The sequence below is a fragment of the Rhinolophus sinicus genome, chromosome 1 (genome assembly GCF_057876585.1).
Source record: "Rhinolophus sinicus isolate RSI-liver-muscle chromosome 1, RSI-T2T, whole genome shotgun sequence".
NCBI lineage: Eukaryota > Metazoa > Chordata > Mammalia > Chiroptera > Rhinolophidae > Rhinolophus > Rhinolophus sinicus.
Genome location: NC_142501.1, coordinates 165641892 through 165662349, shown reverse-complemented (window position 1 = coordinate 165662349; position 20458 = coordinate 165641892). Strand labels below are relative to the sequence as shown.

The window sequence follows — 20458 nt, the reverse complement described above, 5'->3', positions numbered from 1 at the left end:
AATAAATCATATATTTTAATACATAGACAGTACAGATGAAAACATTTCATGCTTGGTAATCTTAAAGTCAGTTTTGGGTCAAGTGTTTCTTGAGTAGTAAATATGTGTGTGTGTATTCAATTTTATAACAGTATTTATGAATTTCAGATGTGTCAAGATATTGCCCCCCCCAAATCTCATTAACTTAAAATACAAGTGAAATAATGTTTATATATTCTAGTTGCTATATCCAAAGTACTTAAGAGTTATAAAGATTACTTCATTTCATAAAATTTATGCACGTTTGATATAGGCAATGTATGCAGATTTACTTTTTTTCCTTTTTTTTTTAATCTGAAGTTGCACATGATTGGTGAAGGAAGCCGTGGGGCTGTACTGGAAATGACCCTAGCAAAAATACTCTACACTAGTAGTAAGTATTTTTTTTTAACATGGTCACTAATTGATTTATAATCAAGAGACCTATAAAAGACAATTCTACCACTAGCTAGATTTTGTAACTTAGAGTAAGATACTTAAACTTTCTGCCTTAGATTTTTTGTTTCTAAGGTAAGCTTATAAATGTTTGTTAGAAGAATGAAAGAATGAGGATAATTGTGAAGCTAAATGAAATTAATACTCGACGACGTCCCTGTCATTATCCTTCACTTACTAGGTATGTGTGCTTAGGCAGGTGACTCAACCTCTGTTTCTTCATCTGTAAAATGGTCCTGACTTGATGGGATTGTTGTGAGGGTTTTATGAATTAACTCATGAGAAGCATTCAGCAGTGCCTGGTACGTGGCACTGAATAAGAGTTTGTTGCTACTGCCACCATGAATATCATCATCATCATCATACCAATCATGCAGGATATTCAAATAGTCACTTTAAGGAACTATTTTTTAACATCAGACATTCTTTAAAAGTACACGAAATACTCGAAATGTTTTCTTTTACTATTTAATGATATACTGTTACAATAACTTAGCTTATATATGCAAAAATTATTTAAAGGTCAAATCTTAAGAATTATTTAAAAATTTTTAATAGCAAAGGCACTTAGACATATTTTAGCACTTTATAATCATTCATTCAAAAAATATTTACTGAGTGTGTGCCAGGCACTACTTTAAGTGCCAGGATGCAGCAGTGAATAAAATAAAGTGACTGCCTTCATCAAACATTTTAGTGAAAGTTTAGTGAACAGAGAATAAACAGATAAACAAGAAGATATATGATATATCAGATGGTGACAAGTTCTTTGGAAAAATACAAAGCAGGGATAGAGAGGAGAATGATCACCTACTTGTCAAATCTAGTATGTGCTGACTGTTCTTGTCTCAACTTTTCTTCAGCATTTGACTGTTTATCATTCTTTTTCCCTTCGGGTGCTGCAACATCATTCTATCTTGGTTTCCCTATTATCTCTGTAAGAGGGATCATGTGTTAGCATGGAAAAATAGCATAGCATAATGGCTGAGGATAGACTGTGGAAGTAGATTCAAATGCTGGCTCACTCTTAACTATGTACATGACCTTGGGCAAGTTATTGTAACTGCTTCTTTCCTTATGTCTCAAAAATGGATGATAGTAGTAGGACCTTCCTCACTGAATTGCTGTGAAGATGGCATGAGTTAATCTATGTCAAGAATCTAGCATAGTACCTACACGTAGTGGACATGTGTTTGCTATTGCTGTATACTTCTTTGTCTCACTATCACCAGTGCCTTACACTTAATAGATACTTAAATGAAATGAATCTCTCTAGTTTTTCCTTCTTGTCTCCTTTGTGACACCTTGTTCTAAGCATGCTCATTATGTACATTGTTGTTACCATAGATTCATCTTAGCCTCTTCTCTGGTTTCCTACTTCATACAGTTTCTGCTAATTCTCATCCACGCTCATGACTTCAAGTGTTTCCTGTGTGCAGATGGCTCCTGGTCTCTATTTCCAGCTTACAGTTCTCTTCTGAATAATATCATCTGCAAATTGGACACTCGACTTGAATATCCTGTGAACAGCTCAGTCACCATGTCCAAGTCTAACTCCTTTCCTTCAAACCCATTCTTCAGTCTGAATTCCCTGCCACCATTTGCCAGCCAGCCAAGCCAGAATCTTACAGTCTTCACTCTTGCATATTCTGTCGGCAACCAAATCCTATCTGGGCTACCTCATAAATACATTTTTAAATTCTCTCCCTCCTGTCCCTTTTTAACTACTAAATCTTTAGCTCAGTACCTCATCCTTTCTTACCTAGATCACCACAGAAATGATGAAATCAATAAGCTCTTTCATCTGCCTTCACTCATGATCACTGCCCTCTCTCCGACCAAATCTATCTTATCTAGTGCAGTTAGAATATTTCCCAAATGCAAATTCCATTACCGTGTTTCCCCGAAAATAAGACCTAGCTGGATAATCAGCTCTAATGCGTCTTTTGGAGCAAAAATTAATGTAAGACCTGGTATATTATATTAATTTATACCCAGTCATGTAGTAAAATAAGACCGGGTCTTATATTATGCTGTATACTGTACATTAATTTTTGCTCCAAAAGATGCATTAGAGCTTATTGTCCAGCTAGATCTTATTCCCGGGGAAACACGGTAGTTTATTTTACTATTTACAGTCCTTTCACAGCTTCCCTTTGTTTCTGCATAAATCCCAAATTTCTAAGGACAGCCTTTCTTTATTTGGCCCCATGTTCACCTCTTCAGCTTTATAGTCTACCCTCATGGAGTGAGAAGGGACAACACTTACTTCTCTTTCAGATAATATCTTGAGTGATAAAATTTCAAGACAAAAGACAGCAACAATGAAAAAGCATTTGCTAAGAAGGCTTCTTTGTTCTTTGATTCAACAGCTAAGTCTGTAGAAAGCAGCAATTATGTCTTTTGCCTAAGCAGTCATGCAGCTTCATGAATGTTACTCCACCTTTATTTTAAAATAAAGAAAAATTAACCTGATAGCAAGATTGCATAAAGGAGTTTTCATGTGGCAAGAGCTCAGGACCCATTCAGCCCTGCATCCTACACTGTACATCTCTATATAACTGTACCTGTGGAACCTGTTTTAACTCTTCATAACGATGGTCCAGAGAGCAACAAGCATATTTATACTCATTGTCGTTTAGAAGTCTTAATAAAGATGCTACTTCTTGCCAAGTTTGAAATTTTATATAATTCTAAATAGTAACTTTCAGGATATAAGGGAGTTTTCATTCTTGGATTGCTAGATTAATGCTCTCATAATATGCTTGCATTTTTCTTACCTCCTCCTTCCACCTTTCTCAAATCACTCAGGAAGAATTTAGAACACAAAAAGGTTGCTAAAATTACTATGATATACTAAAATTACTATGATATACTAAGTAACAAATTTTTCTCAATACTTTGGTTTTTTTTCTTTTAGAAACAACTCAAATTATTGGTATGAGTGCAACGTTAAACAATGTTGAAGATCTACAGAAGTTCCTTCAAGCAGAATATTACACCGATCAATTCAGACCAGTATGTACCTGAGGTTTGCACTGTATTGATTTGTTATGTATCATCTTACTTAGAAACAAAAGTAGCAAATGTACCATGTAAAAAAATTCTATGGAGTGGTGAAGAGCCATAATTCCGCTCACCACTGTGGCTATATGCTAATAAGAGTTTCTGTATAGAGAATGTAAACTCTGTGGGGTCAGGGATCTTGCCTTGGGTCACAACTATATCGGTAGCACCTAGAACAGTGCCTGGCCCATCGGCCTTTAGTGAATGTTTATTGAATGAAATTTTCCAGACCCACTCTATTTTTCCACTTCTTATTCTCTGAGGTGAAATTTTCCATTCAATCAAAATTTAGTGACTTACGTTTTGAGTTATTGGCACATTAAAAAAGTTATCTTAAAGTTAAAATATTTATGCTTTGGTAATTGTAAAGCTTTTAAAATAAGTTTAGACTTCATGTGGATTTAAATTTAAACTCCCCAATGATAGCATTCCCAAAATTCTCAAAGAAAATAAATAAATGTATCTGTCTACAGTATTAGTACGCATGTTCTCTCTGTAGATGTATTTGTTGAAATGATTTTTGAGAATCACCAAATTTTAATTTGAAAGTTGATGTTTTTACGTTTATGTCAAATATGAAAAATCTTAAGGATACTTTCTAACCTTAATTGTCAAATTAGACACTATTCTTTTAAAAATATGAACTATATTTACAAACACTTTTTGTCTACAGATACTTAAATTAAAAATAATATGATGGTACTTAGAATGAAAACTGGTGACTAATAAAACAGTTTTAGGTCTTGAGGAATAATACAGGTAACTCAATAAAAGATAAAGAGTGTAAATACTTAACTCATTTGTACTTCTTGTGAAAAATAAGAAAGTGTATGGCTTCCATTTAGATATTGTGGCTATTCAATTCAAAAGTACTTTTTAAAAGGATATTAATCTGTTTTCATTTAAGGGAGAAAAGAGGTTTAAAATAAAAGAAATGGTAAAGAAAATACTTTTAATTAAAGCATGTTTACATACCTTAAAAAAACTAAAATTTTTGTGTAGGTGTCCTTTTTTACAACATATTTTATAAAATTTATAACTCTGGGTAAAGGATTTATATGTGTTATTAATTGCAAATGTCCTTTTAATTCAAGGTTGAATTAAAAGAGTATCTGAAAATAAATGATGCAATATATGAGGTTGACAGCAAAGCTGAGAATGGCATAACTTTTTCACGTCTCCTTAATTATAAGGTAACAGTAATAACCCTTGAACCCGATGTTCCCAGACTTTGTGCCCAAGTGCCTTGGGGCACATAGAAGATTCACATGGGTGCCATGGAATTGTTTAGATTTTTGAGAGAAACCTCTCATGTTTGACATCGGTTGGACACCACACAAACTACTGGTTCATGGGAGTTTCCAGTTCAACTACATTCCTTTCTATGACATAATATCTTTGTGAAGTAGGGTTTTTTGTGTTTTGTTTTTTTTTTTGCTGTTACTGTAAGCAAATACCATGTGAAAATCAATGTGGGACAGGAAATGAGGGTAGCTATGTCCAGTCTTAATTCCAAGGTTTGAAAGACTGCAGTGCCCAGCTATACATACATCCCATTAGTGGGCTGTTGTGGTTGTTTAAGAATGAAATAAAAACATTTTTCATTCAATTGAGGTATATTACTTATGCAGACAGCTACCTAGTTGTGAGGAAATATGCACTTATTAAATTGTTTAGACCTAACTGCCCAATAAATAAAACTGTTAGTTCTTTTGGCCTTGGGACTCCATGAACCAAAAAAATTTTGGGACCTCTCCCTAAAATGTTATTCGTTTGTCAAGAACGGCAAAAACAAACATTTGTGGGCTGTGTAATTCAGATATTGGTGTGTGCAAATGTTAACGTCTACTATGTTAATATTCTGTGACATGGAAGATATTAAAAAGGACAGAAAGGGATTTTACAACACTTTTAGAATTCTACAACACTTTTCTAATTCTAATTCATAGTTTCAGAAAGTTGGAGGAAGTGAGATTTTAAATACATTTTTCTTCATGTTCTTTGAGTTCCTTGTGTCTGCTTGGTAAGTATATTTCTTATTTTTGAAACTACGTCTTGTAGTACGATTGAATATATGTTTTTTAAAACTATTAGTGATAGTCAAAGGTATATCTTATTTACACAGCCCTTTGACTATTATTAGGATCAATCTGTGTTTCTCTCTGTGGTCTTTTTTGTACTGCTTTGGTGGAGATGGGCATGTAGTGAAGTTATTAATAACATTACGTATTTTCACTTCTTTAATTTAAAGCTAAATATACCTAACAAAATCCTAATAACCGAATAGAACAGTAAGACTTAACATTTTGATGTTTAGTATAGGTTTAATTTTTTTTTAAATGATCAGATGCATTAAATCAGAAATTTAAAAGTATGGATGATTTGCTTACTTTTCAAAGCACACTGGTTAAACGACAGGCTTTTATGGTTGCTAACTACCTTGTTGCTACATCTTGTTGTGCAGTATTCTGATACTCTGAAAAAGATGGATCCTGATCGATTGGTAGCATTGGTGACAGAAGTTATTCCCAACTATTCCTGCTTAGTTTTTTGTCCCACTAAGAAGAACTGTGAAAACGTAGCAGAAATGATATGCAAATTTTTAAGCAAGTATGTTTATCTTTTAAAAGTATTCTGTTCTACTTTTGTCATCATATACATGCTGTGTATTCTGTTTATTTAACAAGCACTAATTACTTCTTGCAGAGCATTATATTACATTGTTATACTAGATTCTAAAGGCCTTAACCTTGAAGAAAGTTTAACAGTGAAAGTCACACATGTGAAATAGCCAGAGAAAATTTCTAAGGCTACATGTAAGAAAATGCTAATATAATGGCTTAGATCAATGGTTCTCCACATTGGCTGCACAGTGAATCAGGGCTTTTAAAAATGCCAGTGCCCAAGCTACATCCTAGACAAATCGGAATCTGTGGGAGTGGGACCCAAGCTTCATTCTGTGAAGCTCCCTAGGCAAGTCCAGCCTGCATCCAAGGTCAACCACTGGCTTAGATGGTCAAAGGACTAATCATTGGGGATAAATCATATCTTCAGCTTAATTTTCTATTTAATTAAATATTGTTGCCATACAACACTTAAGTTGTGTGGACATTTGAATTGAATTTCCTAAGTAATTTAGAAATATATTGATTTGTAATTTTACACTATTTTAATATTGGCTCAGATAAGTATAACATTATTTTAAGTATGAACAGTTCAGTTTTTCCTGCACCTATTTGTCCCATGTATAGTTTTATCATTTTTTTCAGACTTCGTTTTGACCCCTTAGCCAGTCCTATATCACTATTCATAGACCATTACCCTGGATTCTATCTCATCATCTTCCACCTCCCCCCCAATTCTGCTGTCATGGATTGATCTAAAATGGAGTTAAATTAATGTCTAACTGTTACATTGTTTTGTACACCTGAAACTAATAAAAAGTAATAATAATAAAATAGAGTTAAATTTATTGAATTAGCATAAAGACACAGATATTTGGGATAAAATGTAGGAGTTTCCCATTTTAGTAACTAATAGTGTACCTTTACAGTGATGATGCTGATTACAAAAGCCTAAGGAAATTAAATTATCACTGAAATATTCTCAGTAAATTGCTCATTTTCTTAGAATAATTTAAGATAATATAACACTGTCTAAGTTATATGGAAATTTTCAGACTAACAGTTGACTGGAAGAGATGAGATTTATAAGTTATACCCTTGGTTTATTTTGCTTTTTGATTATACCGTGTTTCCCCGAAAATAAGACCTAGCCAGACCATCAGCTCTACTGCGTCTTTTGGAGCAAAAATTAATATAAGACCCGGTCTTATATTATATTATGTTAGATAAAACCCAGTCTTATATTATAGTAAAATAAGACAAGGTCTTATACTAATTTTTACTCCAAAAGATACATTAGAGCTGATGGTCTGGTTACATCTTATTTTTGGGGAAACACGATAATAGTTTATTTGGGTCATAAATGTTTGTGTTTAATATTGAAGCATTTAAAAATGTTGTTCTCCAGAGCCCTTAGTTAATAAATTGTAATGGATACTTAATACTTTTTTAAAGAGATAGGAGTTAATACTTTCTTTCCAAAGGAAAATTTTCTCTAAGATATATTTTCCATATTACTTGCTGCTTTTGTAAGCTGAATGTTCTGAGTATAGTGTAGTCCCTGTTTTGTGACTGTTGACTAAAATGCTGAGTCATATTTAGAGAACACCTTTTTTATATTATTCTGTAATTTAGATGTAGATGAGTAAAATCTAGGGCTAAATGGGTTCTGATCTCAGTGGCTTTAAAACATGATTTCTTGAAAGTGCTGGGATATCAGCTTGTATCTTAATTATTTTGCCTCCTTATCGTAAATTTTGTGGGAAGCAGGTACAATAAAATCACATGGGGAGTAGAATATGGCTTTATGTCTATTTAAATACAAAGACCAAAGCAGATTTTTCTGAAGTGATTGTATCAGTCTCAAGAATATTATCTTTTTTGTAGCTGTTACTCCCTTTGACTTTTAGTCAAGAATTTCTTTTAAACACTATTTGCTGACAACTGCCAAAGTTCTGGTCACACCACTTTCCTAAAAATCTCCCTAAAAATGATACCTTAGTGCTTCTTAGCCTAGAATTCAGGCTCATGTATGACTCAGCTTACTTTTCCATCCTTATTTCTTCTACTCTTCATTCACCCTGCAGTGCATTCAGTCTCAACTCCTTCTCTTCTTTGTGCCTTGGACTTCCCATTTTTGTGCTTCAGATCATGCTTTACCCTCTACCAAGCTATACTGCCCTGAATCTTCATTGTCACCTCTCTAACACCTGTTCTTCAAGACCAGCTCAGATCCCAAGCTCCCACGAAAACCCTTCTCCATACAACCACATCTTATCTGGTCACTTCTAAATAATGTCGCCCTTCTCTAAAATTCTATGGTGATTATCCATATTCTCATTGCATATAAGACTTAATTCCTTGAGAAGGGTTCATCCTATATGCGTACATCCCTTTCAGGACCTTGTACACTGGCTGGGAAATCGTAAAAGAAAGTCTACTGCTCCCTTACTCAGCTGTCAATTCTGATTCTTGCACTGATGAGTCTTGACCACTTTCTTCCCAATTCTTCATTGTTCTTTTGTCTCCTTGCCTCCCATTTCTCAACTTCTTATGAAATTCTTGGCCTTCTTTGGTGAACACCAGCCAGAGCTCTATTCTTTCCGTGAAGTAGACCAAAACGGAAGGCGGTGTGTGTCATATCCTGGACGATGTTTGTTTGCTACTGGTACTCAGAAGGTGTTGCTTTACACTCAATTGGTAATTAATTATAGTCTTTCTTTTTTTTTTCTAAATAGAATTTAAAATAGGTGCTTCTTGATACAGAGACATAATAGAATATTGTTGAGGCTTCTAAATTACTAGTGTTTAGACAGTCTTTTACAGATAATACATATGATTTAATAATATGTATGTTTCCATCTTAAGAGAAGAACATTTATGATTTAAAATCATCTTCAATAAAGATATATGATCTAGTAAAAAAAATAATTGTAACATCTAGAGTGGGGGTCTAAACCTGGTGTCCATGGATTCATAGGAAGTGCAGGAATGAACTTTGGGAAGTCCACGGACCCTCTGAAATTAAAGTGTTTATTTATGTGAGTATTTGTTTCTTTTCCTGAGCTTTAATCAAATTTTCAGTGCTCCGTGATCCACAGAAAGGTTGAGAGAGACTCCCTAATAGTTAATGAAATCAGAATCAAAATTCTAAGGACTTTTTATGTACTTATATTGATAACATTAATACTTTTTTTTTAATTAAAGTTTATTGGGGTGACAATTCTTAGTAAAGTTATGTAAAGTTCAGGTGTACAATTCTGTAACATTTTTTAAAAGAATGTTTACATGCATGTACTAATAATGATATGCACTTTGCTACTGTAAGATCAGGGTTCATAATTCTAACAGATCTTTTTCCTAGGGAATATCTGAAACACAGGGAGAAAGAAAAACAGGAGTTGATTAAGAACTTGAAGAATATCAACAGTGGCAACTTGTGTCCTATTTTAAAGCGCACAATCCCACTAGGAATTGCTTATCACCATAGTGGTTTGACAAGTGATGAAAAGAAGCTCTTGGAGGAGGCCTATTCCACAGGAGTTCTCTGCCTTTTAACCTGCACTTCTACCCTAGCAGCAGGTGTTAACCTACCAGCTCGAAGGTGAGATAAGACATAAGGAACTGTTGGCCAGGTTCCAAACCTCAATTTCTAGCTTGCGAGGAGTTTTGTTGATTTATTCTTTCTCAGTAGTGGGTGAGAATTTATCAGATATTTTTTTCAGTATTTGCTGAGTTGATTGTTTGGTTTATTTCCTTGATATTTTTATGAAAAATAACATAGTAGATTTCCTGGTAGTAGAATCCCTTCTTTATTGTGTGTTCTCTCTATCTGGTTTTCATGTCAGGGTTTATTATCAGACTTGTGTAGAAACAGTTAGGAAGCTTTCCACCTTTATAAAAGTCATCTGAAAGAGTTTATTTGACTAGGGCTTTCCTTGAAAATTTAGGGAACTCATCCATAAAGACTTTTGAGTCTAGTATCATTTTTTTGAATAATAGATCCTGGATTACCTTCTCAGTTGTTATCAAAGCTATAAGCCTGCATAATTGATTTCTGTTCTTTATAATTTGTGGCAGTTTTTCAAATAAATGGTCAATTTTTATAAATCATCCATGAGTGTTAAAAAAAGACATGTATTTTCTGTTTGGTATGCAGTTTTCTGTGTCTCAATGAGATCACTGCTATTAATCATGCCATCAGCTCCTATTTTCTTATTACTTGTGATTCCTTGATCTGTCAATTTCAGAGGTGTGTTAGTCTCTCACTGTAATTATGAAGTTGTCAGTTTCTCGTTTTTGCATTTCTAGACATTTTTGCTTTGTATTTCAAAACTAGGTATACAAAGGTTTACTCCAAATATTGCTGAATTATATCTTCTATCAATATAAGTCCTTGTTTTTCTACTTTAGTGATTTTACTTGGAATAGTAGGACTTTTTTTTGCCAAATACATCTTTTCCATTCTTTTATTTTCAGCCTCTGTCATTGATTAATTTTCCATTTTCCAGACAATTGGAGGGGGAGAAATAGGAAGTTACATATCCTATTTCTCTTATTCCAATTGTTACTCTTAAATTTTTTGTTGTTTAAATGGACACTTTTTTATATCCATAGGCAATAAAATCCCATAGCTTTTCCAGGACCCATCAGCCCCAAGTCAAGTAGTTGTTTCAATCTAGTTGTGGAGAGCCCCAGCTCACAGTGGCCCATGTGGGGATCGAACCGGCAACACCTGGCCACCCCACTCTTAAAATTTTAACAATTGTAACCAAACATGTTTTTTATCATTGTAGAATTAATCAATAATTATATTCTTCCCTGAACATAAGAGTCTTAGCATTTGTATATCCTCCTACACTGCCTCATATATATATGTTGCAATTACCTAGAATCTTAGTTCCAGGTTTTTAATTTTCTTTCATCTTATAATCAATAACTGGTTAAACTAACCTGTGTATTATACGTGTGTTTTTCTTTGGGTTTTTTTTTTGTTTACCCACTACCTCTTGTATCACACATCTTCTGTGATTCATTTTTTATTTTGCCATTCTTGAGTAATTATTGTTTAAATGCTGCATTAGGGATAAAAATTTTTTGAGTCTTTGCATAGCAGAAGATGTCTTTATTTTCACCTCATACCTTAACACCTTGCTAGGAAAATAATTCAATTTTTTTTCCTTTGGGGACTTGATAGTATTGTTTTATGTCTTTCAAGAGCCAGTGTTGCTCAGTTTTGTTTTTGCATAGGTTTGCTGTTTTTTCTTCTCCAGAAGCTTTTAGACTTTTCTCTTCAACCTTAAAATGTCATCATAGTGTATAATAGTAATTGCAGCTATTACACTCCCTCCCCCATGTCATAACAGCTTTACATGCATTGGCTTAATAGAGCCTCACAACAACTTTGTAAGGAAGGTCATATTTTATTAATCACATTTTATAGAAGGGAGAACTGAGACACTGAACAATTAAAATAACTTGCCCAACTTCGCACCCAACAAATGAGTTTCAAAGCCAAGGTTTGAACCTGGGAAACTAATTCTACAATCCCAACTGTTCCAATTTAGCTACTTTTCATACATAGGGCTTAACACTTGGGATACGCTTTCAATTTCAAATTTTATGCCTTTCTTCATCTTAAAGTATTTGTTTGGGTTATTTCTTTTATTATTTCTTTCCTGCCATTATCTCTGTTCTCTGCTCTTGTAACTTCATGTAGACAGAGTTGGAACTTCTTAGATTGAACTTTTGTATCTCTTTTCTTACACATTTTTCAGTCTCTGAGCTATGTAATTTCTTCAACTATACCTTTGATATAACGAAATCAGTTTTCAGTTGTATCCCATTGACTGTGTGCATTCATTATTCAATTCTTCTATTGAATTTTTGGAATGAATTTAAGTTTTTTTCTTAATTTCGAAGAACTGTCTTTTATTGCTTTTTTTTTTATAGGAGTCTGCTCTCATATTGTGAATACAATACCCTCTAGAATTCTCTGTGGATACTAATTAGAATTTTTTTAAGTTCATTTCTGTTCCCTGTGTTATCTGTTTCTGTCAGACATTTTTTTTTTATGTTCTTGTTGTTTTTCTGTTATGTCTTTAGTTATCTTCAAGTGTTTGGTGATCTTGGCTGTCCAGTGAGATTTATAAATAAAGGAATAGGTTGATCAGTGTGGGTAAATGACAGGTTTTTTTTCTCACCTTTGAACAGGAAAACTGGATACAGACTTATATATACATGAGCAGGATTGAAATCACCATATTTGTCGGTCAAAAACACTTGAAATCTGCAATTTTATATAATGGACAATAATACAAATACAAGTACATAAACAAATAGATATGTGTTGGTGGTGCATGATTAGATGTTTCATTTGTGGAATATAAAATCAGAAATCTTTGGAAACTATTGCTATGATGGATTGGTCCTAAACTTTGCAGCTAGGCAGACTTAAGTTCAAATCATGGTGCTGGTAATTACTAATTTTGTGAGTTGAGATGAACCACTTGTCTATTCTTTAGTTAGCCGCTTTGTAAAAAACTAAAATTTGATTTAAGAGAATATTATTACAAAGAGTTTTGTAAGAATGATAGATAATGTACATAAAGAACGTAGAACATCATAGATTCTTGGTGAATAGTAGCTACCTATTATTTTAAGTCACTATGTCATTAAATTTAATATTACATAGATAGAATAAAATTAAGAATTTAAAAAATAGGTGCTGTTGTTATAATCACTTTTAATTAATTTTATCAATTCCATAGAGTTATTTTGAGAGCCCCCTATGTTGCTAAGGACTTTTTAAAGAGGAATCAATATAAACAGATGATTGGTAGAGCTGGCCGTGCTGGAATAGACTCTACTGGGGAGAGTATCCTTATATTGCAAGAAAAAGACAAGCAACAGGTAATACTCAATCTGGTTGTTGGTTGGTGGTTTTGTCTTCTTTCTTAGGTCTTTGGTCTAGCCCTTTTATGAGCTCATCTTTTAAAAATTCATTCTTAATATTCCTTTAAATAATATTTCCTTCTCTATGATTAAGAAATAGAATAGTTTGAATACTTTTGTATTTCAGACAAACAATGAAAAGTGTTATCCTGTTTATCTTCCATTTTCACGAACACATTTGCTAAATTCCTTATTTTGTCTTTGTGTTTGTCTCCCCCTGCCTACGCAAGATCTACGCAAAATACAAAATTTTATATAAAACACCATTTTTTTATAACAACACAAAACATAATACTGCTTTAACTTTTATAGGTATTGGAATTAATAAGCAGACCGTTGGAAAACTGTTATAGCCATCTTGTTCAAGAACCCTCCAAAGGAATCCAAACTTTGTTTCTCTCTTTGATTGGTTTAAAGGTATTTTTTAATATTTTTAAATCTTATTACTGTTACATGAGATAACAGAGGTTAAAAAATTGTGAAAACTGAAAAAATATTTAAAAATTGTAAATGTTAATTTCTAACCTAATGTGGAAAAGAACAGTCTGACATAAATCTGAATCTGGATTTATATGTGCATTTTTAATCTTCGAGTTATAAGGAATATGAGAAATCATCAAATCGTAACTGGGCCTCATCTAGAAGAAAGAGACTTTGGTGGATACCATGGGGAGACAAGGAGCTGTAAAGACGTGGTTCTGATGTGTAATGATCCATAATCTCTGCCCTTGATGAAGAATAAGGTTCACCTATCGTCTCATGAACATTCTAGGATATTATAAATATTTGTGAGATCAGTGTAGCCTTTATCAGGCAGAAAATTAAAAAAAAAAAAAAAACAATAGGAAAACTTGCTTTTTCCTAAGATTAGAAATTAGCTCTCTTTTTTAGGTTACGCTTGAGTTAAACTTCTTTTTTAAGATTATTCTTAAGTAAAATTTAACTTTGTGCCCAAGGTCACCCTGCCACAAAGTGGCAAAGCCAGTTTGAATTCAGCTTTGTCTAACTACAAAACCAGTGCTCTTAACCTTTCATGCAGCCTACCTTCATTAACCCGAACAGTTTAAGTGAAAACACAAAAGGTGATTGATAAATAAAAGATATCATGAGAAAAGTTTTGATTACCTTGCAAATGAATGATTTATAACATCCCCTAGCAATTTGGAAGACTGAAAGGCTATGAGGAAGCAGAGGAATTAGTGTTGGATATTGAAGGTGACAGAGGTTTTAGATAAGCAGAGGGAAGGAATAAGTCATTCCAGGTGCTGCAAATAGAATGAAAGATGTGTCCCGGCCCCAGCTCTGTCTCTTATTACCCGGGGTAAGTTACTAACTCTGTCTTCAACCTCACTCAGTTGCCTGATCTGGAAAATGGGGATAACAGCATGCAGAAGTATTGCAATTGTGGTAACCCATGTGTAATGTAATAAAGACCTACAATAGGAGGGTTGCCAAGGAATTAATGAAGGAGGGAGAGAGATCATGAAGATCAAGTCTTACACATTTATGTATTGGATAAAGTAACAGATTCAGAGAATTAGTGATAAGTTGAAGGTCGTTCAGTGAGTTATGGTTTAGATGAGACTATAATTCAGTTTCTTGCCGTGTCGGCCTACATTGTTTCCAGTGTGTCCTTGTGTATGTGGAACATTCACCAAGTGCAGATGAAACTTCAACAAAGTAGACCATATTCTGGGCCATAAAACGAGTCTGAATACATTTAGGACTGAAACCATATAGAGGATGGTATCTAATGACAACAGAATTGTAGTACATCAATAAGATACAAGAGAAATACCCAAATATTCGGAAACTAAATAGCATACTTTGACTGTGGTCAAAGTGAAAATCACAAGGGACATTACAAAATATTTTGAGTGTAATAAAAATGAAAATAAATATATCAAAATTAGTGGCATGTGGCTGAAGAACCGCTTAAGGGGACATTTACAGGCTTTAAATACTTACTAGAATATAAGAAATATCCAAAGTCAGTGATCTAAGTTTCACCTTAGGAAGCTAAAAACAAAACAAACAAAACCCCAAAGTAAGTAGAAAGAAGGAAATAGTGCAAATAAAAGCAGAAATCAATGAAATAAAAAATAGACAAATGAGAAAAAAATTAATTAAACCACAAGCTAGTTCTTTGAAAAGGTCAGTAAGATTATTGGTTGAATTGATCAGGAGGAAAAGAGAGAACACATAAATTACCAATATCTGTAATGAGAGGAGGGTCATTACTAAAGATCCTAGAGATAGTAATAGGATAGTAAGGGATTATCCTTGAATAACTGTCCTTGAAAAGTGAATTCAACAATTTAGATGAAATGGGGAAAATTCTTGAAGGACACAGTTCCCAAATTGACTGACGTAGAAAATCTAAAAAATCCTGTATCAAAGAAATTGAATTTGTAATTAAAACCTTCCCGCAAAGAAAACTCCAGGCCCAACTGACTTCACTGGTGATTTCTGTCAAATATTTAAGGAAGGAATAATACCAATCATACACATATTCTTCCAGAAATTAGAGGACGAGGGAAGGAACACTGTTCATCTTATGAGACCAGCATAATTACTCTGATAACAAAACCAGGCAAAGATATTGCAAGAATTTCTCTGGTAAACATAGATGCAAAAATCGTTATCAAAGTATTAGTAATCCAGCAATACATTATAAAAACAATATATCATGATCAATTTGAGTTTATTTCAGTCATGCAAAACGATGCAAAGTTGGTTTAACATTCAAAATTCAATCTGTAATTACCCAGAATTCAACATTCATTCATGATGAAAACTCAGCATACTAGGAGTAGAAGAGAACTTCTTCAACCTGATAAAGAGTATTTATTTTAAAAACAACAACACAAAAAAACCTACAGGTAACATCACATTTAATGGTGAAAGGCTACATGTTTTCCGCCTAAGATCAGGAAAAGAAAAAATGTCTGCTCTCACCTAACTAGTCAACATATGTTAGAAGTTGTGGCCAGTACAATACGAAAAGGAATAAAAATAAAGACATACAGATAGGAAAGGAAGAAGTAAAGCTATCTTATTTGCTATAATAACATTAAGTTCAAGCAAAATCCAAAAGACTGTACAGAAAAACTAGAGTATAATTAGCAGTGTCACAGGACACGGTCAATGTACCAAACGCAACTGTATTTCTATAAACTCACTACAGTATAATTGGGAAAACATTGCTATTTATAATACCATCAAAAAACATGGAACACTTAGGGATATATTTAACTAATAGGAGTCAGATCTGCACACTGAAAACGATAAAACACTGCTAAGAGAAATTAAAGAGGACTTAAATGGAGAGAGACACTATGTTCATGAATTGGAGCCCTCAGTTTTGTTCAGATGTACTTCTTGCCAAATTGGTCTATAAATTCAGTGCAATCACAATACAGATCTCAACAAGAGTAGAAATTGCAGGCCAATACTAGAATTTATTTGGATATGCAAAGGAATAGAATAACCAAAAATAATTTTGTAAATGAAGAACAAAGTTAGAGATTTCACACTACTTGACTGTAAAACTTACTGTAAAATTTCAGTCATCAAGACATCGTGATATTGGTGCAAGAATAGACATACAGTGAGTCCACATCAGTGAGTCCAGAATTAGACCCACATATGTATGATCAATTAATTTTCGACAAAGGTGCCAAGATATTTAAAAGAGAAAAAGGATAATTTGAAACCGTGCAAAATCTGGCACTCCTCTTGCATCCCTGCATGGTGTGCAATGCCTTTCCTCTCTAAGGGGAACTGTGAGTACTTTGCGCATTTTTGTTTTGTTTTGTTTTGTTTTGTTTTGTTTTGTTTTGTTTTGTTTTGAGAGGCATTAACCTCTGTATTGCTATTCAGTCACCTTTGTAAATTAAGACTCAGGCTTAGCCAAGTATTAACGTTTCTGAACTCAGCCAAGTCTGAAGACAACAGATTTTTATTATGTTTTCCAAGAATTTGATCATTTCACTTACAAAAGGCGTACCCATGCAATTTCTAGTGCATATCTTGGTGACATTTCTCATGGTTAAGATGATGTTATTTTTGCCAGAGGAATTAATAACATATCTATCTAAAGGACGAGTCGACAACACACATAAAACCCACATGTACCTAAATAATTGAAATTATTCTTATGTTCCTAATGAGAATGATTGCTGCTGCTGTGCAAAAATGCTTCATTGTGAACACTGAAAAAATTGCATATTTCTTTAACAAGGAGCAGCTTCGTGAACCAATGTATGCAGATACGGTTTAAGGAAATTAAATACCTATAATTACATTTCTCTACACTGGAAATGATCAACTTAATTATCACCATAAGTTGAAAATATCCATACTTCTGCAACAATATACTAAGGTAACATCAATGGCTGTTGATGGAGGATGAAATATGAAAATAAATAATAAACATTTAACCCCTCCCACCCCAAAAAAGAAAAAGGACAATTTTTTTTCAATAAATGGTGCTGGCACAACAAGCTAACCATATGGAACAGAAAAATTAACCTCTACTCTTTTACTGTCCAAAAAAATTAATTCAAAGTGGATCACTGACCTAAACTTAAATGCTGAAAAAGAAGCTTCTAGAAGAAAATATAGGAGAAGAAATTGTGTTACCTTGGGTTAGGCAAAGATTTCTTATAAGGGAAACAAAAAACATGAACCATGGAAGAAAAATAATTAAATAGGCTTCATCATAATTTAAAAGCTCACTTCAAAAAACACTGATAAAATAAGTGAAAAGGCTGGGAAAATATTCATAATGCATACATCTGACATACATAGTATATATCGTGAGTTAGGACTGAGCTAAAGGCAATGGAATTGAGAGGGAGTGGGGAATTCACTTAAAACCAGATCATAACAGAGAGACTGTGGGAACTAGACCACACAGGTTTGGTTTTTATGGGCCTGGTAACAACGCAAGATTGCAGAGCACAATAGTTTCATTTAAATTCTGTTTTAACAATTGGTGTACAGTAACAAGAAGTCCAGGCAGCAGTCGGGTCAGATGAGCAGGTAGGCAGCTGTTCCAAGCCTGTCCATAGGAGACAACTCAAGCTCCTCGGCCCAGTCCTGAGGAGATCAAGCCATGAGGGTTACTTCTACAGCTCGGGGTAAGGATTCACACCAGGGCTGTAGTTGTGGAAGGAGGCTGGAATATAGATGGAGTAGAGAACCAAGAAAATCTGCAGTTAGAGTTGAAGCAGAAGCCAAGTCCTTTGGACAGAAACAACCGGGTGGAATAGAAGTGAGGGGCAAGAAAAGCAAGATCCGTGATTTGGACAAAGTGAGGTCAGGAGGCAGAAGGGTAGAAGTGAGCATCCCTGGAGGGCTAGGTCCATGCTTTGGTGGAAGAGAAGGAAATTCCAAGAATTAGTAAAACAACAGCCGTTGGGGCCATAGCATTCAGGGAGCGTCCAATTTTAGTTTATTTATCACAGCGGTGTTTCAGACACCCTGCTAGACACTTTATATGTTTTATCTCTGACCTTTGCATACCTTTGAATTAAGTAATAGAACTCTCCTTTTAGAAAAAAAGAATCTGAGACAAAGAGAGGTAGGTTGTGCAGTCAGCTTTCCACCCTGTCTGTGCACACGCTGGTCCGTGCTCCTGCAATCTCGTGCCTGGATCAGTTATTGTTTCCTGCCAGGTCTCCTTGCATTCATTCACTCTACCCTGCCTTCCCACGTCCCCTCCAAGTAATACTTCTTGTAGATCTGCTCAGACTAAAATCTGCATGTGGGACCCCTTTCTGCTTAATATTTGTCAGCGGTTGTTTCCCATTGCTTTTAGGATTAAGCCCAAATTCCTCATCATGGTCTACCACAATAGATTTGTCCTCTGCCTCCTCCTCTCTCAACCAGCATTCTCACACCCTGCCCTCCAGACATACTGGCCTTCTGTTTACATTTCTCAAACATACTATGCCCTCTCCTAGTCCAGGGCTCCCTATCCCTGGGACCCACCCATTTTACCTCTCCATCTGCAGTTTCACTCTAACCCACAACTTCGTCTAGTTAATTCCCACTGAACCTTCAGATTTTCACTTAACTATCACTTCCTCAGGGAAATCTCCCTATACCTCTGAGTCCAGTCTATTGTTGTATGCTTTGTAGAACCACACTCCTTTCCTTTAATAACACCTATCAATTTGTAATTGTATTCTTGTTAGTACAGTTATTTGGCCAATAACTTTAGCTCACTGGAATGTAAGCCCTGAAAGCAGGGCCCACACTTATTTTCCTTTATCATTGAATCCCAGTGCCTGGCATGTGGTTGGCACTCAGTATATACTTGAATTAATTAATGGATTGGCTTTGGAGTTGGGCATGGGTGAACTTGCAGGTTGGGGGCATAGTGGAGAATCCAGCTTTGAGAAGCTATAGCTGCCAGAGGCAGAGTCTGGTCCAGTGGGTTTAAATCACTGTCTAAAAGTTTTTCACAGAGCGGGCAGAAGAGTAACATGATAGTAGCTAGAAGGATGAAGTAAATGTTTGTTTGTTTTCACCCCCCAGTGTTAACTGTAATTAACCAAGTAGAAAACAATATAAAAACTAAGTACATTGATAATTTACAAACTGAATATCAGTTCTTGAATACCTAAAAAGTGAAATTTTAGCCCAATAGCATACTATATTAAAGAATGATTTGTATTAAAAGGAGAAGCAGTAGGAAATGTGTCTACTCCATAATATTTTTTGTTATCCCTTATGTTGGTTTAATATGAAATGACTACTTAAGTTTTCCAGTTGAAATATCCCAATTGTGTGAGAGAGAAATATGCTTACCGATTGGCTGTATTTTAGTGTACTGATGATTTCATTGAAATTGGCTAATATAAAATTATTCTAATTCAGTCAACTCTACATATGTATACCAAATGGAAAAAGAATAAAAAAGAGAATAAACAAAAAAGAAAGAAAAAGAATACCAAATGGAGGGGTAATTATTACTTATGATTGCCATTATATGTTTTAAATAGTAAATGAGGGGAAGAGAAAAAGGCATAAAAGCAGAAAAAGGAAATGGGAATGAGAGAGACAGAGAGGTAGAAAACTGCTATTTATTTTTAGGTAATATATCGGGGAAAGTATTGCCTGATCCTGTTTCAGTGGAGACTTTCAGTTGTGTTTTCCATGTGTGTGTGTGGTTTTTTTTTTAATACCATTTTTAGAACTAAGGAATGCTATCACAGGTGGCTGGAAAGGGGTGAAGGGAAGATTTCTGAAGGAGGCATAGTGGGAATTAGTGATAATTGGTTAAGGAGTAAGCAGTGCACAGCTTTGGAGACACTGTGAAAAATTGTTCA

General features: G+C 34.3%; 1 protein-coding gene across 6 annotated transcripts in view; it reads left to right on the top strand.

Annotated features, from left to right (window-relative positions):
* HELQ (helicase, POLQ like) overlaps positions 1-20458 on the top strand; it is a 50269-nt gene that overhangs the window by 5210 nt on the left and 24601 nt on the right. For 4 of the 6 annotated variants that reach the window (XM_088791713.1, XM_074324035.2, XM_074324049.2 and 1 more), the window contains exons 5-11: positions 340-412; positions 3395-3492; positions 4635-4733; positions 6005-6150; positions 9529-9768; positions 12935-13076; positions 13431-13535. In XM_088791713.1, the coding sequence (XP_088647839.1) occupies positions 340-412; positions 3395-3492; positions 4635-4733; positions 6005-6150; positions 9529-9768; positions 12935-13076; positions 13431-13535 (903 nt within the window). Of the gene's footprint in view, positions 1-339; positions 413-3394; positions 3506-4634; positions 4734-6004; positions 6151-9528; positions 9769-12934; positions 13077-13430; positions 13536-20458 lie in introns of all 6 variants that reach the window. The other 2 variants (XM_074324066.2, XM_074324056.2) reach the window with 2 other exon arrangements.